Source organism: Mesocricetus auratus, unplaced genomic scaffold, assembly GCF_017639785.1.
Source record: "Mesocricetus auratus isolate SY011 unplaced genomic scaffold, BCM_Maur_2.0 Super-Scaffold_4256, whole genome shotgun sequence".
Lineage (NCBI taxonomy): Eukaryota > Metazoa > Chordata > Mammalia > Rodentia > Cricetidae > Mesocricetus > Mesocricetus auratus.
In genome coordinates this window covers 72,404,089-72,430,827 of record NW_024429182.1, presented here as the reverse complement: position 1 = coordinate 72,430,827, position 26,739 = coordinate 72,404,089, and the positions used below count along the sequence as shown (strand labels likewise).

Below are 26,739 nucleotides of genomic sequence, written 5' to 3'. Positions count from 1 at the left end.
CTCCATTGGCTATCAGACAACGTTGTCTTCTAGATATTAAGAAAAGGCTTCTGGGCTGGCAAGAGGGTTCACATACATGCATATCTGATGAACTGAATCCAACCCCTGAAATCCATGTAAAGGTGGGAGGAAGAAATGGACTCCTCTGGTCTACACACACACACACACACACACACACACACACACACACACACACACACACGAGTAAGGGAGAGAGAGACGGAGACAGAGACAGAGAGACAGAGACAGAGGAAGTTTTCTCAGCATCCCTAAAATGAAAATGAAAGCAGACAGATGGTGGCAGCTCATGCCTTTGCTCCTAGCACTCAGAAGGCAGAGGCAGAAGCCGGGCGTTGGTGGTGCACGCCTTTAATCCCAGCACTTGGGAGGCAGAGGCAGGCAGATCTCTGTGAGTTCGAGGCCAGCCTGGTCTACAAGAGCGAGTTCCAGGACAGCCTCCAAAGCCACAGAGAAACCCTGTCTCGAAAAACCAAAAAAAAAAAAAAAAAAAAAAAAAGAAGGCAGAGGCGGGCGAATCTCTGAGTTTGAAGTTAGCCTGGTCTACAGCATTAGTTCCAAGGCAGCCAAAGCTACACAGAAAAACCCTGTCTCAAAAAAAAAAAAAAACAACAACAACAACAACAAAAAAAGAAAAGCCTTTGTTTAGGACCTTACCATGGGCAATGAAGAAGCTGTACTTGCACTGGACCAAGTTAGCTGGCTCTCATACCTGTGGTCCCAGAACATGGGAGGTAAGGTAGAAGGAACTTTAGTTTGAGAATAGTCTGAGCTACATAGTAAAACCGTGTCTCACAGACTGGGAGCAGGGTGGCTCAATGGTAGAAGGTTCTTGACTTTAATCTTAAATCCCACAGAAAACAAATAATCTGGAACTGGAGAAATGGCTCAGCAGTTAAGAGCACTGGCTGCTCTTCCAGAGGACCTGGGTTCAATTCCCAGCACCCACGTGGCAGCTTACAACTGTCTGTAACTCCTGTTCTAGGTGATCTGACAGTCTCACACATGTGGGAAAAACACCAATATACATAAAATACAAGTAAATAATTATTTAAAAAAGAAAACAAATAATTGGGCAGTCATGAATGACTGCCACAGCGAGTTCATAAAGAAGCTTCCCTTTATGCCTTCCTTTTTGAATCATTCCCAGAGGCCCTCCGTAGAGTTCCTGCCAGTGTTCCTATTTGTACACAAGCAGCATTCCAAGGCTCAGGGGAGTTGAGCCACACAGTTACTCCTGGCAAGGGAGTGGAAAAATGAGGATTCAGACCCAGGCAATATGACAGAGGTCCAGAAAGGTTCTGAAACCTAGCCAAGACGGACAGACAAGCTATGGAGGAACAGATTGGGGGATCCATGGTTGTCTGTCTCCACTCACCTATTGTGCAGCTCAGCTTGTTCTCGTGTAACCAGAAAGGGGAGGACAGACCTGCTTGGGACTGTACGAACTCAGGACAGGTACAAACAAAAGAACTAAATAATGAATGCCCTGGCACAGGACCAGAGTATTAGGAGGGAAACAGACACCACAGGCTGCTCAGGGTTACTTATTTACAGCCTCGGAATATCACACCTGCATATTCTCCCATCTGTGACCCACCTGGGTCCTGAGGATGAGCCTGGGAGCCTTTGGACAAGCAAGAGGAAATGGTACACCCCAGCCCCATAGGAACCTGCTGACAAGAGAGACTTCCCTGGTGAGCCAGGCTGAGGGAGGGAAGGACAGTTACTGAAGTACCTGCACGGAGTACTGCCCGCACTGCCTCTTCACAGGCTTGTCCAGTGGCTAGAACCTTCCTGGTTGCAGTACCAGGCTGGTGGCTGCTCCCTTCCTTCACAGGCATGGCCAGAGGTTTCTAGAATACTTGGACTGCAGTGGTGGGTGGAGGATACCCCGTCTTGAGTTTATTTTAGGTGGCATGCCAGTTTAGCAGGAACACACACACACACACACACACACACTCCAAGACACACATGCCTATTTAAATATATCATTTTCCTTCTAGTTCCCTTCCTTTCTATACTTTTACTTGTTGCGCCCCCTTTTAGAGAAACGTTATTGTTACTGTGTAAGTATGTGATTTGTGTGTGTGTGTGTGTGTGTGAGTTCAGGTGTCTGTGCCACAGTGGGGAAGGCAGAGGACTGTTTTGTGGGTTTTGATTGTCTCCTCTCACCTTTGTGTTGGATCTGGTGATCAAACAGTTGCTTGAGCAGTAAGCTCTTTCACCGACTGAGCCAGGAAGACGTTCGTTTTTTGTAGAAGAAAAATTAGTAGAATCATTGTATCTAGGGTAAACATGAGAATGAAACAGTTGTTTACATTGTATCTAAGGTGAACATCCGAATGAATAGTTGTTTTCCAGAAGTACTTTGCCCTTAAAGATTCATTGTTGCCCAGGCAGTAGTGGCGAACGCCTTTAATCCCAGCACTCAGGAGGCAGAGGCAGGCAGATCTCTGTGAGTTCGAGGCCAGGCTGGACCGACAGCCTCCAAAACAATACAGAGAAACCCTGTCTCGTTTAAAAAAAAAAAGATTCATTGTAGAAAATTGATTGCTTTCTGTTATCCATAGAGATTTTCTAAAGCAGTTTTACAGACTTTGCTCACAAGACTATATGATGGCGTGCCTGGAGCATCTTGCATTACTGGGTACTGCAAACAGGACAAAATAAGGACTAAAGTTGCAGAGCTGTGATGTTTTCCTTCAGAAAAGGTATAGATTAGATCAATAAGTACACCTTTACACTGCTGTTCAGGGTTCAGTCCACAGAAACTGTTCCTCCCTGCTGCCACAGAGTCTAAGATTCATCTTAGAGTGACCTCTTTCTTCGACCACCCGGACCAGCACTCTTTTACTGCCAGATTTATCGCCTTATCTGTCTTTGTTTGTTTTTCAAGACAGGGTTTCTCTGTTTAGCCCTGGTTGTCCTGGCACTCACTATGCAGATCAGGCTGGCACACGCCTTTAATCCCTGTGCTTGGGAGGCAGAGGCAGGCAGGCAGATCTCTATGAGTTCGAGACCAGCCTGACCTATAAGAGTGTGTTCCAGGACAGGCTCCAAAGCAATACAGAGAAACCTTGTCTCAAAAAAACCAAAAACATAAATAAATAATAAAAGAAAGAAAGTGCAGCAATGTCCTCTGGGTTGAACAGTCAAATCGTCACTTACAATGTTTATTTGTTGTTTGTTTGCTTGTTTGTTTGTTTATTTTGAGACAGGGATTCTCTGTGTAGCCCTGGCTGTCCCAGAAATCTCTCTGTACACCAGGCTGGCCTTGAACTAAAAAATCTGCCTGCCTCTGCCTCCTAAATGCTGGGATTAAAGTCATGCACTACTACTACCCAGCCTAGCATTTCATGTTTGAAATATGTTTATTTTATTATAGTTATTATGGTATGGATGTTTTGCCCACATGTATATGTATTGCTTGGTGCCTAGAGCCTATGGAGGCCAGAAGAGGAAATAGGATCTGTTGGAACTAGAGTTACAGACAGTTGTGAGCTGCAACCACATGTGTGTTGGGAATAGAACCAGGTTCTCTGGAAGAGCAACCAGTGCTCTTAACCATTGAGCCATCTCTCCAGTCCCCAGACAAATAAATCTTAAACTACAACAAAACAAAGATGGGGTATATTGATATCCTGACTTCTCTCTTTCCCCAGGTCCTGGGCAACCTGGCCTTGTTCCTGTTTCTGACTCCTCAGTGGGTGTGGTAGCACACACTTTCAATCCCAGGACTTGGGAAGCTGAGGTAGGCGACCTGTATGAGTTCCAGGCAGGAATTGTCTTAAAACAAAACAAAAACAAACAACCCCCCCCCAGACAAACAACAAATCCTAGCTATGCCAGGAACTACTTACTGCAAGTAGCAACAAACACACATCCTGGCGCCTGTCACACTGCTTCTCTGTGCTGAGGGTGGCGGAGGACAGTAGAGACATATTTCAGAATTTAGACTATGCGTGGCATCCAGTAAAGGTTAAAAAGATCGGGTCCTGAGTGCTGAGATTAAAGTTGTGAGCTATTGCTTATTTCTGTGTTATTTATTTAGGAAGAGGATAGAGTCTCAACCTGTAACCCAGACCAACCTGGATCTCACTATGTCTCAAGCAGTGGCCTCAAATTCATGACAATCCTCTTAGCTGAGCCTCCCTGTGCTGGGGCTATAAGGACCTGGCTTGAACTGACACTGTCCTATTGGCTATCAGGACCATGTGTGGCTCAGCGTTGTCTCCTTGAAAATACATGTTTTTTTTAATTGTCATGCATCCATTGTAGGCAGTGATGGGTATCACAGATATCTTAACGCCAATACAATCTTCGAGCACACTGACCTTTGTTTACCCTTCCCCTTCTCCCCTCCTCTCTCCAGCTATTTTTTAAAGTTCTTTAAAAACTTACTTTTATTCATTATACTGTGGACACTCACACCATGGTGTCTTCAGAGGACAGCCTTGTGAAGTTGCATCTTTTAAAAAATAATTTATTTGCCGGGCGGTGGTGGCACACGCCTTTAATCCCAGCACTTGGGAGGCAGAGGCAGGTGGATCTCTGTGAGTTCGAGGCCAGCCTGGTCTACAAGAGCTAGTTCCAGGACAGCCTCCAAAGCCACAGAGAAACCCTGTCTCGAAAAAAAATTAAAAAATAATTTATTTAACTTTTATTTTATGTGCCTTGGTGTGAAGGTGTCAGATCCCCTAGAACTGGAGTTACAGACAGTTTTGAGCTGCCATGTGCATGCTGGGAATTGAACCCTGGTCCTTTAGAAGAGCAGCTACAGCTCTTAACTACTGATCTATGTCTCCAGCCCCCAAATTGTCATTATTTAATTTATTTGTATAGGTTTTGACTGCCTATAAGTCTGGGCACTATATGTATTCCTGGTGCCTGTGAAGTGTTCCAGTGCCCTGGAACTGGGGTTGTAGATGGTTGTGAGCCACCATGTAGGTGCTGGGAATTGAACCCAGGTCCTTTGCAAGAGCAGCCAGTGCTCTTTTTTTTTAATATTTATTTTTTATGTATACAGTGTTCTGCCTACATGTATGCCTGTAGGCCTTAAGAAGGCACCAGATCTCATTACAGATGGTTGTGAGCCACCATGTGGTTGCTGGGAATCGAACTCAAGATCTCTGGAAGATCAGCCAGTGCTCTTAACCACTGAGCCAGTTCTCTGGTTCCTGTGGAGTTGCTTCTTTTTTTCTATTTTACATTGGTTCTGAGGATCAAAAAAGGTCACGAGGCTTTTACCATAAAGCACTTCTACCCGCTGGGCCATCTCAGTGGCCCTTGTGTTTTTGAGACAAGTTCTCACCATGTTGCCCATGCTGGCATCAACCTTACAGCCCTCCTGTCTGGGTCTTCTGAGTGTTCTAGATTACAATGGTAAACACCACACTCAGAGAAAACTTGATTCTTAGTATACAAAAAAGCCTATTTAAGCTTTTTTGCACATACACACACACACACACACAAACAGATATAGAGTATACATGTGTTATTAAATTTTTCCTTGGGGCTGGAGGGATGGCTCAGTGGTTAAGAGCACTGGCTGCTCTTTCAAAGGACCTGGGTTCATTACCCAGCACCCACATCACAGCTCACAACTGTCTGTAACTCCAGTTCCAGAGGATCTGACACCCTCATACAGAATATATACATGCAGGTAAAACCTGAATGTAAATTAAATAAGAAAGTATTTTTTTTCTGAGACAGGGTTTCTCTGTAGCTTTGGAGCCTTTCCTGGAACTTGCTCTGTAGACCAGACTGGCCTTGAACTCAGAGATCTGCCTGCATCTACCTCCCAAGTGCTGGAATTAAAGGTGTGAGCCTGGCTAAAAAAGTAAATATTTAAAATTTTTATTTTCTTTATATGCATCAATTAGGGAAAATAATGAAAGGTGCCCTAGGGGTGTAGTTATTAAAAAAAAAGTTGAGGGTTGCAATAAACCCAGATTTTCCTAAGTGGGTCATTACACACTGGTAGGTTGCAAAATCATGAACTGTATTTGGCAGAGGATGTAGAGAAAAAATTCCCAGTACATTGCACAGAAGGGACATCAGTAGTGTGAGAAAGTTAACTGGGTTGGGGGTAATTTGGGTAGAGCGTGTGTAAATGCTGCATCATGAAACATATTTCTGTGGTCACTGAAACAGTAGTGAGCTATTGTGTCCGGATCTTTTATATCTCAGGCAAACCTGTGCAGCCATAGACTGTCTGACTGGACAAGAAGACAGTGACAATGAAAGAAAGAAATTTAGAAGAGTCTAGAAGGTGCCAGTGAAACTTGGATCTGGCCCATCCCAGCTCCTGGACTTACATTTCAGGGTAAGCTCCATGGCCAGGAGAAAACAGCTATCTTAGGGCACTGAAACAACCCTATCATGGGTTCAATCACCAGGACTAAACAATGACAGAAACAAATAGACAAAACCCCTTTCAGTTCATGGACTCTAGGAGTCCATGTCTTCTAATCTGAATAATATTATAGTAACCAACAAATCACTGTGTAGTGTAATTTTTTTTTTGAGGTAGGGTTTCTCTGTGGCTTTGGAGGCTGTCCTGGAACTAGCTCTTATAGACCAGGTTGGTCTTGAACTTACAGAGGTCAGCCTGCCTCTGCTTCCCGAGTGCTGGGATTAAAGGTGTGCACCATCACCACCCAGTGATGTAGCTCACCTTTAATCCCAGCACTTGGGAGGCAGAGGCAGAGGCAGGTGGATCATGAGACTATGTCTTGAAATATCAGAACCAAACGGCACAGCGTTTAGACACATCAGTCATGCACCCATGGGTACATACTGTATCCCTCCACTTCAGGAGGTCTCTGGGATCTCCCATTCACACCTTTCCCCAAGCTAAATGCTGTGTGGCTCTCCCTTACAGTTACATCATAGAGATGAAGCCATGCAGCATGCTTTTACCACCTCCCCCAAGCCCGTCCCCAGTTGGTCTGGTTTGGCTTGAGGCTTTTGGGACAGGGCTACTCCTAGCACAGGCTAGCTTAAAATTTGTGATCTGCTGCTTCAGCTCTGCACGTTTTGGAGCTACAGGCACGGGCATGTGTTTTGTTTTTTGGGTTTCTCCTTTGGTGGGTGCCAAGGAGAACGTAGGGCCTTATGAATGTTAGGAAGGGTTCTACCATTGAGCCACAATCCCAGCTCCTACTTAGATTTACTTTGAGAGGCGTTGGAGATGTAGTTCAGGTGTAATGTGCTTTGCCACGCATGCGCGAAACCCTCAGTTCTATGCCACCGCTGCATAAGGCCAGATATGGTAATGTCCTTCAGTGATCCTAGCACTTGGGAGATAGAAGCAAGAGGATCAGAAGTTCAAGGCCATCCTTATCTACACAATAAGTTCGAGGCTAACATGGCCTACATGAAACCATGTCTTTAAAAAAAAAAGTATCGAGTAGCTGGGACTTGCGACACCTCCCCACCATGCTACACGTTTCTCCGGTTACCAGTAGCATCTGATTTTGAGATGCAGACCCTCCCAACCTTGAAACTGTCAACTTTATCACATGTTGCAGCCGTCCAAGCCAGTGACTTTCCTGGACCAGTCTGCTCTCTTGCTTTCTTGTCGGCTCCACCCCTGAAAAGTAACTGTCTATCAAATCATCAACAAATTCTAATTGGTCAATTCTACCTCAGGCACTAGAACGCCTCACCCCTTCCTCGAGAACAGAAACAAGTGATAGGGCGCTGTGTCAGGAGATTGGCCAATGGAAGGACAGTATAACGACACCCGTCCACCAATGGGAGGCTGCTATTCCTGCCTGCCCAACCGCCTCTGTGGAGCACTCTCGCGCCCTTGCAGTTTGACACCTTCCTTCTGTGGTGGGAAGGATGCAGGATGGCAGACTACAACTCCCTCCATCGCCCCTGGGCCTCCCCGACTCCTCTCCTCCTTGGAGCGGATGGGAGAAGAGGCTTTCCCAGGCAAACATGGTACATAAAGACATGCATTCCAGGGTATCTGCTTCCTTTTTTGTTTTTGTGGGATAATCTTGTAAAATTTCTTTTAATGTTTTCAAATTTCAAGTATTTTGACAATTTGAACACCCCCTCCCTTCCTCTCTCCAAGCTTGGTCGCTGAGGAGAAACGTCAGCCTCTCCCCCGCCCTCCCACCTTTGTCCCAGAGAGGTGAGGCCCGTGACAAGTCTGAGAGAGAGACAACATAGCACTGGGTGTGTATCTACAGAGGCTGTGGTGGGGCAGAGCTGAGGAACACTCGTATCACTAGGGTGAAGGAAAAGTGGAATTTGGTTGTGGAGTTTTCCCTTTACACTTTTCCCTCCCTCTTTCCCTCTCTCCCTCTCCTACTCCCCTCTCTTCCCTTCTTCCCTCACCCCCACCCCATCCCTCCAAAAGATTGAACCCAGGCCCTCACACATGCTAGGAAAGTGCCCCTTTAGTTTTTTTTTTTTTTTTTAAGATTTTAAGATTTATTAGCCAACCATGGTGATGCACGCCTTTAATCCCAGTACTGGGAGGCAGAGGCAGGCGGATCTCTGTAATTTTGAGGCCAGCCTGAACTATATACCAAGTTCCAGGACAGCCAGGCTACATAGACCCTGTCTGAAAAACATTATTTCACATGTTTGGGTGTGTTTTGCTTGCATGTACATGCAGTGCCCAGGAAGGCCAGAATAGGTCTCTTGTAACTGGAGTTACAGATGGTCGTGAGCCACCCTGGGGTGCTGGGAATCAAACCCAGGTCCTCTGCAACAGCAGCCTGTGTCTTAGCCACTGAGCCATCCTTCCAGCCCTCTGTTTTTGTTTCTGGGGACGGGGTCTTGCTATGAAGCCCAGGATACTCTCCAACTTGTGATTCTTCTTCCTCAGCCCCCCAGTTCTTGGATTGCTGCTCTGTGCTACCATGAAAACTAAAATGTGATTAGTTCTAGGAGTACACGCCAGCTCCAGGGTTATAGAAAAAATGAAATAGTCTGAAGTGGGCTAAAGCAGTAAGATGTGTTGATGCGTACCTTAACCCAACACTGAGGAGGCAGATGTGGAGTACGAGGGGTTCAAGACCAACTTGGGCTACATAGCAGTTCCAGGGCTAGCCTGAGCTACATGAGACCCTACCTCATAGGAACAAACACACAATGTGTCCGGTGGCCCTGGATAAGTGTGTAAAAGTACAATAAAGGCCAGGAGTGGTGGCACAGATTTGCACTCTCAGATCTTAGCCAGCTGTGACAGGATGCTCAAGAGTTTAAAGCCAGCCTGGCCTACGTGGCAAGACCCTATCTTAGATAAATGTACACTAAGGGTCCAAAATAGATTAGACTAGAGCTATGTCTGGCAGTGACTACAGAGTGGGATTCATGGGCCACTGTGTCTTTGCGGTGACAGTAGTTGGGGGTGGGTGCCAGAAGAGCATGTTTTCATGGCCATCTTTCCTCTCCTGCAGACAGGCATGGCTCTGCTCTTCCTGCTGGGGTGTGCCTTCTTTCCACTGTGCTTTGCCGGCCTCTGTTGGGGGCTGCAGAACCGAACCAACTTGCAGATGGAGAGGCAAGAGGCTGTTTTGGTGGCGTCAAAGTAAGATGGGAAGGTGGGCTATCTTTCCTGGGGACAGAGCTGGTGGGCCTGACGGAGCCTGGAGAGCTGCTGGAGTGGACTCAGAGCAGGGTGCAGAGGATGGGGATGGGGCTGGGTTCATGGAATCTTTTGCAAGTCACTGCCTCTCTGAGGTTCAGGTCCCTCATTTGGAAACGGGTTTAATAATAATGACAATTTCTTTTTTCCACGGAGACATGTGTGGATTATGTGAATGTGTGTCTAAGGGCCATGGTCTCTGAGGAGGTGCAAGGGTAGGACTCACAGGACACCCAGGACAGGGAGCAGAAGTGGTCTGGCTCCAAGCAAGGCGTCACAGAGCCAGCAGGTGAGCCAAAGCCAGCGCCTGTGTGAGCCAGGCAGGTGCTCTACCACCCAACTGCATGTTTCCCCTGAGATGTAGCTTTGTAGTCCAACCCAGCCTCAGACCAGGGGTTTTCCTGTCTCAGTCTCCCAAGTGCTAGCAACTGAGCGATTATGTGGAATCAGCTAATAGGTGTTATTAAGAGTTGTTTACATTTAGTCAGAGGGGATGCACATGCCGTGGCTCATATAGGAAGGATAGAGGATGACTTGTAGTTGGTTCTCCCCTTCCTCCATGTGGGTCATCAGGGATTGAACTTCGTCATCAGGGTTGGCAGCAAGCTCCTTTACTTGTTGAACCATCTCGTTGGACCAGAATGAGTTGCTCTTAAACTGACAACTCAGCCTACAACTTTAGAAGAAACTGTCTTCTGCTGGCAACACTGTACTGGGCAAACATGTTTGTGGGATGGTTGGGTGCTCAGGCTGTTAATATAAGCTTGAACAATGCCAGGGCATAGCCAGGACAGGGGGTTGCAGAAAGCAATGCTTGGTGTTTTTTCTTTTCTTTTTACTGCTGGGTATGGAGCCCAGAGCCTCTGAAATGCTAGACAACCCCTGGGCTGTGTCCCCAGTGGCAGAATCTACCAAGGTGTCTGTAGTAAATTCCTAGCAGACAGAACTAAGCAAAAGCACAAACCCCAAGGCCCCCGCCTCACCCGTTTCAATACCAGGTCATCACTCCACTCAGTGCCTTTTGTACTTCGGTTGTTTTGTTTTGTTGTGTATGTATGTTTTTGTTTCGTGGTGTGTGTGTATGTGGTGTGTGTGTGTGTGTGTGTGTGTGTGTGTGTGTGTGTGTTTTGAGGTAGGGTTTCACGTGTAGCCCAGGCTATCTTGTAACTTTTTCAGGTTTGTTGTTTATCCTGTTACCCTTGGTGAGCTTCCTGTCTCAGCCTTCTAAGTATTGGGATTATAGACCAATCCCTCTATAGTAGTAGCTCAGGCTAGGGTAGGTTCATCTCTCTCCTGACCAGATCTCACTATGTAGCCCTGACTAGCCTGGGGCTCCCAGGAATCTTCCTGTCTCTGTCTCCTGGGCATCACTGTCTTTGACTTCTTGAGTGACACAAACACACTCTGGAAATCCCACTTTACTAATGCACATCTTGGCAAGTTTTGTTTTTTAAGTTCTAAGCTTTGATTCCTTCTTCCCCAACACTACAAGATAAAAGACACACCAATATAAATGTCCTTGTTCTGTGCCTAGAATGTGTTAAGACGGGGGTGGGGGGGAAATGGCCCCTTTCTCTTAGGTCTACAGTGGTTTCCAACACTGATTCAAATGCCTGTCTGTGCCTTCCCTCGGCCATCACCACAAACTGCCACTAGGGGGCAGCACAAAATAGCAAATCAGCCCCTTCCTCCAGGGAGCATAGGGAGTAGGCTGCGGGCTATAAAGGTCGGTTGTTAGTAGATTTTTTTTTAAGGCTTATCTCAGGGCCAGCTGGAAACTCAAACTACAGTGTTAGGATGTCAGGCTGCAAGTCTGAAGGGCAGTTGGGTCTGGGAAAGGGGAGGCTCCAAGAAGGCCATGTGAGAGTGGGGAGCAGCTGTGGGCTAGGCTTATGCAACCGGGTCAAAGCCCTGGCTGTGCTTCTCCTTGGACTAAATGAGGGGGTTGAATCAAGCAACTCCCAGGCGCTTCCTCTCATAAGCATGACTGTTCTGAGGAGTGGCAGACGAAAGGGAGCCAAGGCAATAGGGGAAGGCAATCCAGGAGGCCATGAGGCCCGAGGAAGGGGCCAGCTTCCATGGAACCACATGGCTTTTCCTCGTTTCTTCAGACTCACTGGCCTTCCCTTCTCCCCGAGGCTGGCACTTCCTCTGGAGCTCAAGCCGGCTTCCATGCGTGACCCTCCCGGTTCAGCCTCCTGAGTGCCATGCTGCCACGACTACACGATGAGCCCCTGTGCCTTTTACCCCAGTACCAGTGGTCAATCAGTCCTGGCAAGGGGTCTGGCAGTGAGCATCCCCCCCCCCCAGCCATGCGCCTATCCTGTCTTAACTTTCTGATCCTGGGGACACTGGCTCACACCTCAGGACCATTTCCTGACCTCTACAAAGTGTATGCGCATAGATGCCGGTGGGGACACTGGCTCACACCTCAGGACCATTTCCTGACCTCTACAAAGTGTATGCACATAGATGCCGGCGCTGTCACAGCGGTGAGGCAAGGACACAAGACAGAGTGAGGTGGCCGCTTGGGAGGTGCCTGGTGCGTGCGAGTTTCCACTCCTGACTGGTAAAGGGCGGCCTCTGGGCCCGAAGGACACGGAGAGATGGTTTTGTTCTCTTCCGTGCCTTCAGCGTTCCCTTCAGGGAAAGCAAGAGGAACCACCTACTCAGGCTGCCCTCCCCAGGGAATCTTCTCAGCTGGAGTGGGCACCCCTAGGCTGAGATCCCCGCAGGCCACTGAGAGGCACACTGTAACGTTTATAAGCATCGGCAGAAGGAAATGCCAGGCATTTTCAAAGTGCTGGTAGGAGAGGGGGCGCAGCACCCCTTGCCGGCTGGAGGAGCCCAGGGCTACCTTCTTTCCCAAGAGAAGAGCCGTCCCTCCCCTTGCCCCTGTCCCCAGCAGCCCCCTGCGCTGCAGCTGCTGTCTCTTTAAGGGCCTCCCCCTCCCTCTTTCCCTGTCCCCCCCCCCCCCATCTCTGTCGCAGCCGCTGCTGTGGCTCAGAGCTGCATGGGAGACAAAGCTGCTGCGGGTCCGGTTTCTTGGTGTCTGGTCGGTGCCATAATTTCCCTCCCCCTCTCCCACCCTTCCCAACCTAGTGGCTTCCCCTCCCCCTCCCCCTCCTCATAGAGGGGGCAGGGGGCTGGGCACCAACTCTATAATGCCATGTGCAGTGTCTGCACAGGGCATCGGGGCTGTGGCAGCAGCAAGAGGCGGTGGTGGTGGTCTGTGGTGGCGGGAGAGCAGTGCTGACTGGTGACCACTTGCCCAGCTGCTCCTCGGCTCGCCGCGGTCCTTCCCTCCCTCCCCTTTTTCAGAGCTGGCACCACCGTCCCCCACCCCGCCTCCTTGGGCCCTCCCAGCCTCTCCACGTAAGCCCCCCCACCTGCCGCGGCTCTCCCTCCCCTCCCCCAACCGCATCCTCCTCCTCCTGTCCCCTCTCCTTCTGGGTCCTCTCACCAAGTCCTCCCTTGGCCGTCTCTTCCCATCCCTCTCACCGGCATTCCCCCACCCTCTCCACTCTGCCTCGCTAGCTTTCTGTGTGTGTCTCATTGAAGTCCCTTTCTCCCTTGCCCTGGACTGGCCCCTTGTCCCATCCTGTCCCCGCCCTGGCCCCTTTGTGCCTCCCTTCCCTCTTTCTCTCTCCTTCCCTGGCTTGGCATCCCTTCTCCACCTCTAATTCCCTCAGTTTAGCCTTCTTGTCCTTTCTGGTCCCTGCGGTCTCCCTGCCTGGGTCCAAGTCACCATGCTTACCCCAATGGTGGCTGGGGGGGTGGTGTTCCCCGGACTCTTCCTCCTATCCAAGAACACGCTCCAGAGGCTGCCCCAGCTGCGCTGGGAGGAGGCCGACGCAGTCATTGTCTCCGCCAGGTAAATGGCATGCCTTCCCTGAGTTCAGCCCCTCTCTCCCCAACAGGCTCCATGGGAAAGGGACCCCAGCACCTCCCTGGGCTCTGTAGCAGCGGGGAGGTTTACATGCAAGCTTCCTTCCCTCCTGTACCTCACCTTCCCTGGAGACCTCATTGAAACCCAGCCATCTGGTCTACTATTCAGCTTGATCTCCTTGCTTCCCCTGTCACCCTCCCACCCTCTAAAGCAGGCCACCTTGTGACTAAACAGCCCCACAAGCTACCAGGGAGCAAGTCAAGGGGCAAGACCATGTTTTTTATGGCTTATGTTTGTGGGTCAAGGAACAGAGAAGTAGATGGTGAAACCTGCACATCACTAGAACAGGGCCATCAGGGAGAGGAGCGAGAAGACAGTGGGAAAGTAGCAGGGGAGCTCGGGGTCACTGGGACCAGCTGCTGTGGGTAAGAGCATAGTGACTGGGAAGCAAGTGGTGCAGGGGCAACTAGGGACTGCTTTGGCCCTCCTGGGTCCCTTCCCTCCCTTCCCAGGGAGAGACCTCACTGTCAGCCATTCCCAGCACTGGTTCACCCCAGAGGGATCTCTCTGGTGTCCTGGGAAAAAGAAGACTCAACTGTCACAAACTAGGAATGAAGAAGGCTGGGGGAGGCAGGAACCGAGGGATCGCAGCTGAGCGCAGCTTGGGAGGGTGCTGATGAAGAGTGGTCCTGCGCAGTACAGGGTCCCAAGCACAGCGGTCGTAGTAGTAAGAAGAGAAATGGAGGCACACCCCTTATTCTCACTCCTTCCTCTGTCTCCCTAGGCTGGTGTCCTCTGTCCAAGCCATCATGGCCTCCACAGCTGGCTACATAGTCTCCACTTCCTGCAAGCACATCATTGATGACCAGTAAGTGCCTCTGCCATCTCTGCCCAGGCCCTAGCAGTGGATGTGTGCGACCCAGGATCCCCCAGATCTGTAGTGGTCCCTGAACTTAGGTGCAAGCAAGTTCATGAGGTTACCACAACTCAATACCAGGGATAAATTTATCCCACCCTGTCCTAAAGGTCAGAAGCAAGGAAGCAAGGGTAGGCATCAAAGAAACCCCTCAAAGCAGTTCCCGGTCAGCTTCCTAGCCTCTGGTCATTGGCTTTGAATGTCAAACAGCTCTTGCATCCCTCAGACTCTGTTTCCATCCAGTGCCTTACTGAGTACCTGCTTACCATGCCAGGCTCACCTCGCAACTCCTTCTGAAATCCAGGTGTCTAGTCTCCGCTCTTTGTCCAGGGAGGAGAGAGAGAGGACACAAACAAGGCCATGAAGGGTCAGGCAGTGGGGGTTGGAGGCAAAGAGGCCAAAATTTGGCACTGGCAGCTACTGCAGTGTTTGGTGCTTGCCAAAAAAAGGTCCAGGCCTAGGAGATGGGGCGGGAGGAGGATGAAGGGGAAACGCTGGCCCTGTCCATGGTGCTGATCAGTCCGTGTTTCAGCTGGCTGTGGGCTGCTGCACGTGTGCCGTGGCTCAGGGCACCCTTCACTCACAGCTGCTGGCTCTACTGCCCTTCTGTGGTGTCCTTTGAGTCTCAGGGGACATTGTCTGGGTGACCCTGGTCTCCATCTGCCTTCTGGTGTCTAGCTGTCTCTTCTTTTCCCGTGAGTTCTCTCCTCCTAGGACCTGGAGTGAGGTCACCTCCTCCCCCAGAAGGGCTTCTGCGTGGAGGGTTGAGTGTGTTAAGGGCCTAGAACAGTTCTTGGCTCTGGAGTTTAACTCTCAGAATCCTCCTCCATGACTTGACTCTCCCTTGCCCTATTCCAACCCCTCTCCCAGAGGGTCCAGGAGGAGCCTGCACCCAGGGTTTCCTTCTCCATCCTCTTACCAGAGGCCACCCTTGTTTCTTGCATTCCCACCCCTTAGTCTGGCCTTGACCCTGTTCCCCTTTTAATCCTCAGGTAGGTGGGAGTGTAAGGGCTAATCCGGGTAACAGCTGTTCTTGCTTCTGAGCACCTAATTGCTGACAGAGTAGAGATGGAATCTGACACCTCACTTAGCCCAGGGGCCTGAGCCCCTCGAGTTTGCCTACAGCCCAGAGTCTTATGGTTACCATTCCTCCACCACATCTGAGGCAGGCTCTGAGGGTGGTTGGGTCTTGTCTGCATTTCTGCCCTCTATCTCTTCCCTATCCCTCCCTCTTTGACTCCAGGCCACCTTCCCCTACATCGTTGCAATGTGGGTCCCTTTGAGAGTGGGATGCTTCACCCCTTCCAGGCCAGCCAGCCTGGGTAAGCAGATACTGTGTCTGTATTCACCCCACCCCCTAAGGCCTGTAACCCCACTTCTTCCTCCTCCCCTGGTCAGCACTCACACTTGATATATGGTGGCTAGCTGGGTTCGCTTTTGCTCTGCTGCTTCTGGGCCTTTCTATCCCCCACCCCCACCCCAGCCTGCCTGAGGACTCCTGGACTTGAGAAAGCCTCCATGCTGACTCAAGAGAAAAAATGCAGTGTTGCGTATTCTTGTGCTTCCCGTATTTGTTTACTCCAAAGTCTGTAGGACTTTCTCTGTTCTTGGCATCTTTGCTCAGCCTTCTCTCTTTACTGCTGGCCGTACCTGAACTAACAATAGACGCACCACCTCAGCGCAAAGGCGAGCTGCAGAGACAGCCCCTCTGCCCCACCAGGGCCTGGCTCCAACCCCTCTCGAACCTTCTTGAGGCAGTGGGGCTGATGGCAAGGACGTCTGTGGTTATTCTTTGGCCGCATTACTTAGCCTCTCCATGACATACGGTTTCACAGGAAGTGAACAAGTTGCTGCTGTGTAAAGACTTAAGAACCAACGTAGTGCCTGGCTCTTGATAAGCTGTCTTGTCTGCTGGTGCTGGGCCACGGGATCTCCTCACTGTGCCTAACTGGGAGTTTCTTTGTACCTCCCCACAGCTCATTTCCATCACTGCTCTCGATCTGCTAAGTTCTGGTCTCCTTTTTTACAATACTGCAGAGGCAGGGGTGGATGCAGGGGTGAGAGGCAGAGACACTTAGGAGAAAGAGGGAGAGACATGGTAGGATGTGAGGTCTGCCTGACTTGAATCCAAACCTCAGAAGCTGCGAGACAGCCTGGCCTTGAGTGGTTCCTCACACACCACCCTTCAATTACGGCTTCTGAAACCCAAGACTCTGGGTTGTTATAAGAGCTCCCTTGGGACCTAACTCACTCCCATCCTGTAGCAGGGCTGCTCCTACAGCCTGGACCTACAACCTGCCCACCTCTCTGTTCTCTCTCCCCTCCCCACAGGCACTGGTTGTCCTCCGCCTACACACAGTTTGCAGTTCCCTACTTCATCTATGACATCTATGCCATGTTCCTCTGCCACTGGCACAAGCACCAGGTCAAAGGACATGGAGGGGAAGACGGGACGCCCAGAGCCCTGGGCAGCACCTGGGCTGTGGTGCGTGGCTACCTGCACAAGGAGTTCCTCATGGTGCTCCACCATGCGGCCATGGTGCTGGTGTGCTTCCCACTCTCGGTGGTGAGTGCTCCCTCCTGCAGTCAGGAGGGCTAGGGGGTAGGTGTGAGAAGGCGGCTCCTCCCCAGCATGCCAGCACTACAGTGTGGAGGTCCCGGGAAGCGGGTTTCCTGAGCAGCATTCTACTCAGAGTGTCAAGAGGTCCAAGTCAGTCTGGGGTGTGTCAGAGCACGGGCTATGTGTCTGAGCCTGTCCTTCCCCTGTGGTATGAGGTGCACCTTCTTAGTCTGGATTATAAAGTGTACTGAGTATGTAGACCCAAGTGTCTCTCTGGGTTGAAGATGTAGCTCAGCTGGGAGAACGTTTCCCTAACGTGTGAAGCCCTGGGTTTAATCCCCAGCACGCTGTAAATTCAGGATGGTAGCACATTTGTAATCCTAGCGCTTGCGAGTGGAAACAAGAAGATAGGACGTTTAAAGTCAACCTCTGTTACACAGTGAATTTGAAGCCAGCCTGGGGTACATGAGACTCTTGACTTAAAAAAGGAAAAAGCCAGGTGCACACCTTAAATCCCAGCACTTGGGAGGCAGAGACAGGCGGATGTCTGAGACTGAGGCCAGCCTGGTCTACAGAGTGAGTTCCAGGACAGCCAGGGCTACACAGAGAAACCCTATCTTGAGAAACCAAAAAGAAAAGAAAAGAAAAGGTTTGGGGTCTGGGAATAGGGCCAGGGAGATGGCTCGGCTGATTCAGTGATTGCTGTGTAAGCATGGGGGCCGGGTCTCCTTGAAGAACTGGGCTGGGTGGTGTGTGCTTAACCCTAGCTCTGGGGAAGTGAAGGGAGGAGGGTCCCTGGGGCTTGTTGGCCAGTGCAGCCAAATGAGAGAGACCCTGCCTCAAAACAGTAAGATGCCCAGGCACTGGTGGCACTCAGGAGGTAGAGTTCCAGGACAGCCTGGTCTACAGGAAAGCCTGGTCTACAAAACTACACAGAGAAACCCTGTCTTGAAAAACAAAAGCAAACAAACAAAATCCCAAAAATAATAAGTTTGAAAGCAATTAAGGAAATTGACCCTGGCCTTTACATGCAAATACCACACATGTGCATGCACACACACACACACACACACACACACAGAGAGAGAGAGAGAGCACTGAGCATCTCTGAAGGTGATGGGAGAGAGACATGAAGGAGGACACAGTTCCTTAGACTCTTCATTTTCCCTCAGGTGTGGCGCCAGGGCAAGGGAGATTTCTTTCTAGGCTGCATGTTGATGGCCGAGGTCAGCACACCCTTCGTCTGCCTGGGCAAGATCCTCATCCAGGTGAGAATGATCGGAGGGCTTAAGGGCATGTGGGGTGGACATGTCTGGGGACTTTTGGAAATTCTTAAAGACCATGAGACCTGCCGGGCGTTGGTGGCGCACGCCTTTAATCCCAGCACTTGGGAGGCAGAGGCAGGAGGATCTCTGTGAGTTCGAGGCCAGCCTGGTCTACAAGAGTTAGTTCTAGGACAGCCTCCAAAGCCACAGAGAAACCCTATCTCGAAAAACCAAAAAAAAAAAAAAAAAAAGACCATGAGACCTTTCAGCATGGGGGGTGTGTGTGTGTGCCTACAACACCGGCACTGGGAAACTGAGGCAGGGAGATCATGAATTTGAGACTAGCCTGGGCTACATAGTGGGAATCTGTCTCAAAAAGCAAGAATAAAGCTGGGCAGTGGTGGTGCATGCCTTTAATCCCCGCACTTGGGAGACAGAAGCAGGTGTATGGCTTGCTGTGAGTTCGAGGCCAGCCTGGTCTAAAACATGAGTTTCAGGACAGCCAGGACTGTTTACACAGAGAAACCTGTCTCAAAAATAAACGAGAGAGAGAGAGAGAGAGAGAGAGAGAGAGAGAGAGAGAGAGGCAGAGACAGAGACACAGAGACAGAGACAGAGAGACAGAGACAGAGGGGGGAGTGCAGTGGCAGGTGGGAGAGGGGGCGGAGCCATAGGCGGGGCGGAGGCAGCCGTGGGAACCTGCGAGTAGAGAGAGGGGCCTCTCCCTCCCCTTCCACGCTGCTCTGTCCACAGTACAAGCAGCAGCACACGTTGCTGCACAAGGTGAACGGCGCCCTGATGCTGCTCAGCTTCCTGTGCTGCCGGGTGCTGCTCTTCCCCTACCTGTACTGGGCCTACGGGCGCCACGCCGGGCTGCCCCTGCTCTCTGTGCCCCTGGCCATCCCGGCTCACGTCAACCTGGGCGCCGCGCTGCTGCTCGCACCCCAGCTCTACTGGTTCTTCCTCATTTGCCGCGGGGCCTGCCGCCTCTTCCGACCCCGAGGTTCCCCGCCGCCCTCTCCTTGTCAGACTCAGGACTGAGGCTGGGGCCTGGGAACCCCCCTCCCCAGCCCCTGTGGAGACAGGGCTTTGGGGCCAGTGGGTGGGGGGTGAGAGCCAGGAGTCCCTTGCCTTGCCAACCCCAAGACAGAAGGACTCAGAACAGGGAGGAGCTAAATACCCTCAGGAGCTAAGGTCGGATGACAGGAAGGCAGGCAGAGAGGGGATAAAGAGGCTCTTCCGGCTTCTGAGCTCACAAAATGAAAGGAAGAGGGAGTGTCCGACAATGTGCCGAGGCCTGGAGAGCTGGGCTCAGAGGGACCAAGGAGTCAAGGGACATGGAGGTGGCCCCGCTGCCAAGGACATCCCAGCTCCGCTGCTGCAAACCCCTCTCTGCTCCCCATCACCAGGGAGAGAGAAAACACCCTAACTCATCCCAAGGGGGCCACCGGGGGCAGGGGACCCCCACAGCTCCTTCCTGTGGAGACCAACCTGAGGAACCTTATTTATTTATTCGCCTATCTCTAATTTGTTGGAGTGTGGGGAGGGAGGTAATTGCTCCCCTACAACCTTCCCAGTGCTGAGCAACCCTGGGGGCAGGCAAGGGCACCAGTCCCTTCCGTTAGGCTGCACATTTCGCCCTCGGGCCCTGGCTTGTCCCTGGTGCTACAGACCTCTCACGGCTTCCTCCGATCTGGGGTCACTGACCCTGGGAGGTGCTTTTACAGACCGCTAATAAAGTCGATCTTCGTGAACGCCAGCAAGACCCTCGGGTCCAGTTCTTTCGGGCTGGGCCAATGAGCAGTGAGGAAGGAAGGAGGTGATGGGCGGGGATGGCCACAAAGAGGGTCCCAGGGAGGCCTGGGAGGAAGGAGAGGTGTGAGTGGCCGCCTAGAGGGCCGCTGCGCAGCCAGGAAGGGAGGAGGCGCTGCCTTTGTTTCCCAGCAGAAGACCCGGTGGGCGCGCGGCTCCTGGCTGGCTCCCGCTCCTTAGGCTCCTTTCTGGAAGCTCCTGCGGAGTGTGGAGATCAAATGGGGAGGGCTCTTGGGAGACTTGGGACCTCTGGCAGGGGTAGGGCAGGACGTGGGGACGGAACTCACACGTGCGTGCAGAACTGGAAGAGGAAGAGGGAGAAAGCCACCGCCAACGCGCTCACCAGGATGTGCCGGAAGAGCCCAGGGCCAGGACCTGCCAGACAAGAGCAGACTTCCTCCAGACCCTGCCAGGAGGGGGGCCCCTTGATCAAGCCGCTTCATACCTGTCTCAACAAAGGTCACAGGTTTCTCTCCAATAAACTGGGCCACAGCAAAAAGACTAGCTTGGTCTGAGTCTGGGTAGTCAAAAAAGTCAGGCCTGTCTACGAAGAGCCGGATGTCGGCTCCTGGTGTCGAGGCCTTGGTGCCATCTCTTCTGGGTGCTAGGAACAAAGCAAAGTCTGTGACAAGAGTCCCGCAGACCCATTGTGCCCACCCCAGAGGTCAGGCAAACTCAAGGCCCTGCCTGTTGTGGGCTGGCCGAATTCCTATCAGAAGCCCACCAAGTCTGAGACAGGGACACCAACACAGAATCAAAGCGAAAGGCTGGCTGAAGAGCCTTGACTCAAGACTCTAATTCTGTCGCTTGGGCAAAAAGGCAAAAAAGATGGCTGCAAGTCTGAAGTCAGCTTGGGCTGTACAGTGAGCTTCAGGTCGGCCTAGGCCAGAGTGAAGCTTTGTCTGAAAACAACACAATATCAGGAAAAGGAAGGGGGGAGGGGAGGGAAGAGTAGGGGAGAAAGGCCTGAGGCTGGGCTGGCCTCCTGGTCACAGCCAAGCTTTCTCCTTGTTCCCAAGCCTCCTTTATTCCTTCCATCCCTGAGCCCCAGCTTCTCACCTGTTTCTTTTTGTTTGTTTGTTTTTGTTTTTTGAGGCAGGGTTTCTCTGTGACTTAGGATCACATCCTGGAACTCTCTCTATAGACCAGGCTGGCCTTGAACTCACAGAGATCCACCTGCCTCTGCCTCCCGAGTGCTGGGACTAAAGGAGTGCGCCACCGATGCCCCGACTCTCACCTGCTCCTACAGTCCCCAACTCAGCCATCCACAGGCACACCCATATGGACACCCACTGCCGAAGCTTCATACCCCTCACTGTGTGGGATTCTATGATGTCACAGGCCAGCGCCATTCCGCTAGCCTGACTGTGGGGGGTGCTTCCAGTTCCTGATGCAGAAGAGCCCACTGACCCTCATCCTCAGGGACCTCACTGATGACAACAGCAGCAGCAGTGGTGGAGGTCTCGGGGTGTGGCTCGGGGGAGAGAGCTTTTGCTCAGCATACACAAGGCCTTGGGCTCAGTCAATTGTCACTGGTGTCCCAGAACTTAGCTGGGACGATGCAACGATGCATTTGTGCAGCGGCTATACTTGGGAGGTGAAGTGGCTACACAGCTCCAGCTGTCCTTTGGATCAACCACAACTGTTATTTATTGAATACTTATTAAAATGCCAAAAAAATTGCACAGATTGACTCATTTAATTTGCAGAAAGCTTAAGAGGGAAGAGCAAACCAATGTGTAGGGGGAAGATATGAGTGGAGGCTCTACACTTCCCAAGGTGTGAATTTTTCTGTCTGGGGATCCCCTTTGCATTTTTGTCCTGAGATTCAGGGGTCTGCATCTATCTGGCTCCAGACTTGGTCTTGGCGCTCAGCAGCTATAGACGCGCACAGAGATGAAACAGCAGTCTTTTCCACCAGGTGGCAGCAGTGTTCCTCAATCCGTGCCATCATCTCTCCCACAGGTAACACCGGGTGCGGTAGGCAGGCTTCTCTCTGGGGACTGGCTGCTGTCAAGAGTCGTTATAGGGACTCCCTTAGCTTATTCCAAGGCTAGTCTCTTGGCCATTCAAAGAACCTAATTTAATAACCTCCCCGTAACTCAGTTTCCCTTTTGTGGCATTGGCCTGTGGGCGCACCACCACGCCACATCCTCACAGCCGCGTCTCTCCCCTCAAGTTCCCACAGTCCTCCTGGTGTCACTTCCTAATTGCACTCCACAGGCCCCATCTCGAGTGGTAAGAGGTAGCTCGCCTCTGATTGGCAGTTAGGCCTGCCTATCACAAATGTATTCCATCCCACCCGGGCCAAGGACACTCCAGGGTCTCCCTGATTGCACTAGTGCCTGGCTTGTTATACAGACTAGCTGCTCAGTTGCTTTACGAGCCCCCTAGGTGGCTCCTCGTTAAAGGGTCCTGTCTTTCCCGCACCAACCCACCTGCTATCCACATATCAGCCTTGCCACGATGTGGTTTTTTTCTTTTGTTTCTTTCTTTCCTTTTTTTTTTTTTTTTTTTTGAGTCAGGGTCTTACTGTGTCGCTCTGGAACTCACTATGTGGACCAAACTGGCCTTGAACTCACAGAGATCCACCTGCCTCTGCCTCCCTAGTGCTGGGATCAAAGGTGTGCACCACCACATCTGGCTCAACTTTTATTTTTTAAACAAAAACACCTAGAGAATTAGGCAGGGTGTGTGTGTGTGTGTGTGTGTGTGTGTGTGTATGTGTGTGTGTGTGCGCGCGTGCACCTCAAAATTCCCGTGCTCTGGAGGCTAGAGCAGGAGGGTTACATAGCAAGATCCCAGTCTCATCTGAGATAAACAAAGCCAGGATGAGAGAACCAGCTTCAACAAAACCGGCAGAGCCTACCCTCTGCGTAGATAGCAGCCACACCTGGGCATGTTTTCCCTTCGAGATTCTTCTTTGAGAAGCTCATGCACTCAGGTATGTCCTTCTGAATTGTATTAAAACAGCTTTACCAACCCCCAACTCTGCTCAAGAGAGACAAACAAGAAACCAAAGTGGAAAGTCCTGAGGAAATGTACCTGTGGCGTCTGTGTAAGTGGCCCTACAAATATACACAACCCACCCACAGAAAAATAACCAACAACAAAACCCACCTCTGGGACTGGAGAGATGGTTCACTGGTTAAGAGCACTAACTGCTCTTCCTGAGGTTGTGAGTTCAATTCCCAGCAACCACATGGCAGCTATCAACTGTCTGTAACTCCAAGATCTGACACCCTCACATAGATATACATGCAGGCAAAATATCAATGTAAAAAAACAAAACAAAAACAAAAACCATAAAACAAAGCAAGAAAACTCCACCCTTCCCCTCGAGTAGATCTCCTGTTCTTTCGCCTGTCTGGCCATTAGAAAAATGTACTATTGTGTGCTGCCTGGACTCTATTCATGGCTCAGATAGAACATGATGTCTGGGGTGTGGACATGGCTAGGGGTGGGCAGAGGATTTTCGGCAAAAGTGTGAGGACCTGAATTCAAATACTCAGAGCCACTGGGCATGGTGGCACACACCACCGTTGAATAAAATCCCAGCCCTCAGGAGACAGAGGCAGATGGATCTCTGTGAGTTCTAGGCCAGCCAGAGATACACAGTGAGACAACAAAAACAAACCGAAGTCCCCAGAACCTGTGCAGAGTTGCACGTGTGTAACCCAACGCCCCTACTGAGAGGTGGGCACAGAAGACCCCTTGGAAGTTCTCTGGCCAGCTGGGGCTAGGGATAGAGGAAGAGACAGAAGGTGAGGAAGACACTCGAGGCTGTCCTTCCACAGGTACTTCCAGGTGCAGTGCGCATCCGGAGGGGGGAGGGAGGGAGGGAGGAGGGAGGGGAGGGAGAGGAAGTGGGGATGGAGGGATGGAGGGAGGGAGGGAGGGGAGGGAGGGGAGGGAGAGAAGTGGGCAGGGAGAGAGGGAGAGAGGGAAGTTAAGGATGGCAGGGAGATTTCTGCCTCTGGGATGTGAGAAACAGCTCACAGGTGCATGGTAGGTCGGAAGAGACATCGAGCTGACAGAGTCTGCACCTGCTGCCTTCACTCAGCCTCTTCCGAGGGGCTTTGTCTCCTCCTCCACTGTCCTCACTAGAGCCCTTGGGTGATGTCCACCAGTGGGGGTTACTTCCTTTTTCATTTTGTCTCAGCAGGGTGCCCGTCCCTCACTTCAACAGGGACCCACCCTCACCAGCTTTCCAGCCTTGTCTTGCCGGCTGGGCCTTGGCCTTTTCTTTTTGTATATATTCCATCTCCCTAGGTGATCTCATCCATTCTCATGGCTTTAAATACCATCTATATGCTGGTGACTCACAAATGTATATTTCTGGCCCAGACCTCTCCTCAGAGCTCCAGACTCCTATCCCCAACTTCCTGCTTGATGTCTCCATGTCCAAAAACATCTCGGGTGCAATAACCTTACATGAAGCTCTCAATTCCCTTATTCCAGACCTGCTCCTCTCTCTTCCATGGTTCTCCTAGATGGTCTACGGGGAACCTGGGGATCATCTTGCATCTTCTTACCTGACAGTCCCCAAGTGAACATCTGCTGGTGCCGCTTCCGACAGAAGCTCCTCTGTCTGGATGTGCTGCACAGCTGCAATCCAAGCTCAGCAGAGGCTGAGAATCATGGGTCCCGATCAGCCTGGGATGCAGGCCAAGACCCTGTCTCAAAGACGAGGGGGAGGAGAGTAAAGAGTGAGAGGAGGGGAGGGAGCAGGGCGAGGCAAGGCAGAAATCTTTTTTTTTTTTTTTTGGTTTTGGTTTTGGTTTTGGTTTTTCAAGACAGGGTTTCTCTGTGTAGCTTTGGAACCTATCCTGGCACTCACTCTGTAGACCAGGCTGGTCTCAAACTCACAGAGATCCACCTGCCTCTGCCTCCCGAGTGCTGGGATTAAACATGTGTACCACCAATGCCCAACTGCAAGGCAGAAATCTTAAATGTGATTCCCTGCCTTCCCCTCCTTTGAAGCCAAAGCCCTTACTAGGATCTGTTGATCGCCACAGATTTTGGTCAGGCTGAACCACACTGACTCCTGCCTCCTAACTCAGCTTCAACCATTCAGCAAGAACCGTTCAGATGCAAGGGAAGCCTCCTGTATAAGAGCTTCCCAGGCAGCCTACCTACCTGCTCATCCCATTTCCCATCCTCCAAGCCTTTAGCCACACTGCTTTCAAAACCACTTTTTGTGTTCCAGGTTCTTATCAGCTGGTTGATTAATTTTTCTGAGATGGGATAGTTTTGTAGCCCAGACTGGCTTCAGACTTGGGATCCTGCCTCCTGAGTGCTGGGATCACAGGCGTGCCCACCCTCTGTTCATAAGGCTTATTCAAGGTCCTCCTGACTGCCTCCCAGACGCGCTCTCTCTCAGACCTTGCCTAAGTGACTCCAGCTCCGCTCGCTCCAGCTCCAGTTAAGGCCTCATCTTGGAAAAGTCGGTTGACACATTTCCTGTAGGAAGGGAGCCCTGTGGCACCCAGGCTCAGGGCCATGCTTCACCCTTCCTCACTTGTTGGAATCTGTGTGTCTGTCTATCTCCCCACAGGGCTGTGAGGCTGGAGGTTGTTGCATAGAAGTTATCCAGGAAATGATGGGGGGGGAGCTGGAGAGATGACTCAGAGGTTAAGAGCACTGACTGCTCTTCCAGAGGTCTTGAGTTCAATTCCCAGCAGCCACATGGTGGCTGACAACCATCTTCAATTCAATTTGGTGTATATGTAATAAATACATAAATCTTTAAAAAAAAAAGAAATGATGGGGTAATTGGGACATAAGTTTGTTGGATGGAGAACTTTTCTCACTCTGAATTGGTAAAGCTCATCACTGTCTGCCCTGTTCCTGAGCTCCTGCCTTTGGGGAGGCTTTGCAAGGCATGCTGGGATGGGTCCAAGCTGTGCACTATGAGAAGGCAGCAGTGGGGGATTCACAAATCACGCTGCTCCCTTTGCTGCCTACCCCCGTGTCCAGGCCAACAGCACCCTTGCTCTGTAGCTCCGGCTGGTCTAGAGCTCAGTATGTAGACCAAGCTAGCCTAGAACTCATGGAAAATCTTTCTGCCTCTACTTCTCAAGTACTGGGATTGCAGGGATGTGCCAGAAGGCCTGGCTAGCTTTTTGCTTCCTTCCTAGCTCTGGAGAGCTATGAAAGGACACTCATGGCGGCTTGAAGTACTTTAGGCTAGGAGCTCTAGCTCAGTGGAAGGATACACACTTTGTCTATATAAGGTCCCAAGTCTGGTCTTGCACGGACAAATAGACAAATTTAAAACCTTTGAATATTTATTGATTTGTGTATGTGTGTACCAACATGTGCCATAACCCATGTGTAGAGGTCATAGGACAACTTGTAGGAATTCTCTCCTTCCTTCGACCATGTGGGCTCTTGGAAGCAAACTCAGGCTTGTGTGGCAAGTGCCATTGTCACCTGAGTTATCTCCCTCAAATGTATGTGATTTTAATGCGCTCTTTGGAAGAGGTGACATACATGTGCTACAACTGAGAAGCATTCAGAAGGCACGTACCTTTACTCCCAGTGCTCAGAGGCCAGCCTGGTCTGCATAGTGAGTTCCGGGTCAGCCAGGGCTACACAGTAAGATCCTGACTCAACAACAAAAAAGTGCAGAGAGTTGTATGCTGGAGTCTAAGTCTTTCCTGT

The 26,739-nt window shown here is 50.9% G+C and overlaps 2 protein-coding genes across 6 annotated transcripts; one reads left to right on the top strand and one right to left on the bottom strand.

Annotated features, from left to right (window-relative positions):
- Positions 1–7,842: 7,842 nt before the first annotated feature.
- Tlcd3b (TLC domain containing 3B) lies at positions 7,843–20,020 on the top strand. Of its 5 annotated transcripts, none has more exons than XM_040754308.1 (7): positions 7,884–7,971; positions 8,108–8,167; positions 9,444–9,574; positions 14,305–14,388; positions 16,768–17,002; positions 18,169–18,264; positions 19,015–20,020. In XM_040754308.1, exons 3-7 carry the CDS (start codon positions 9,450–9,452, stop codon positions 19,300–19,302), a joined length of 828 nt encoding a protein of 275 aa, XP_040610242.1. In that variant the 5' UTR covers positions 7,884–7,971; positions 8,108–8,167; positions 9,444–9,449; the 3' UTR covers positions 19,303–20,020. The 5 variants fall into 5 exon arrangements, with proteins under 5 accessions (XP_040610235.1, XP_040610242.1, XP_040610239.1 ...); XM_040754305.1 differs by having other exon boundaries at positions 8,108–8,211; positions 9,448–9,574; XM_040754303.1 differs by having other exon boundaries at positions 8,108–8,211.
- Positions 19,754–24,803, bottom strand: CUNH16orf92 (chromosome unknown C16orf92 homolog). The gene is made up of 5 exons (XM_040754312.1): positions 24,609–24,803; positions 21,311–22,083; positions 20,519–20,677; positions 20,361–20,448; positions 19,754–20,271 (listed from the first exon to the last, which is right to left on the bottom strand). Exons 2-5 carry the CDS (start codon positions 21,423–21,425, stop codon positions 20,250–20,252), a joined length of 384 nt encoding a protein of 127 aa, XP_040610246.1. The 5' UTR covers positions 21,426–22,083; positions 24,609–24,803; the 3' UTR covers positions 19,754–20,249.
- Positions 24,804–26,739: the final 1,936 nt, after the last annotated feature.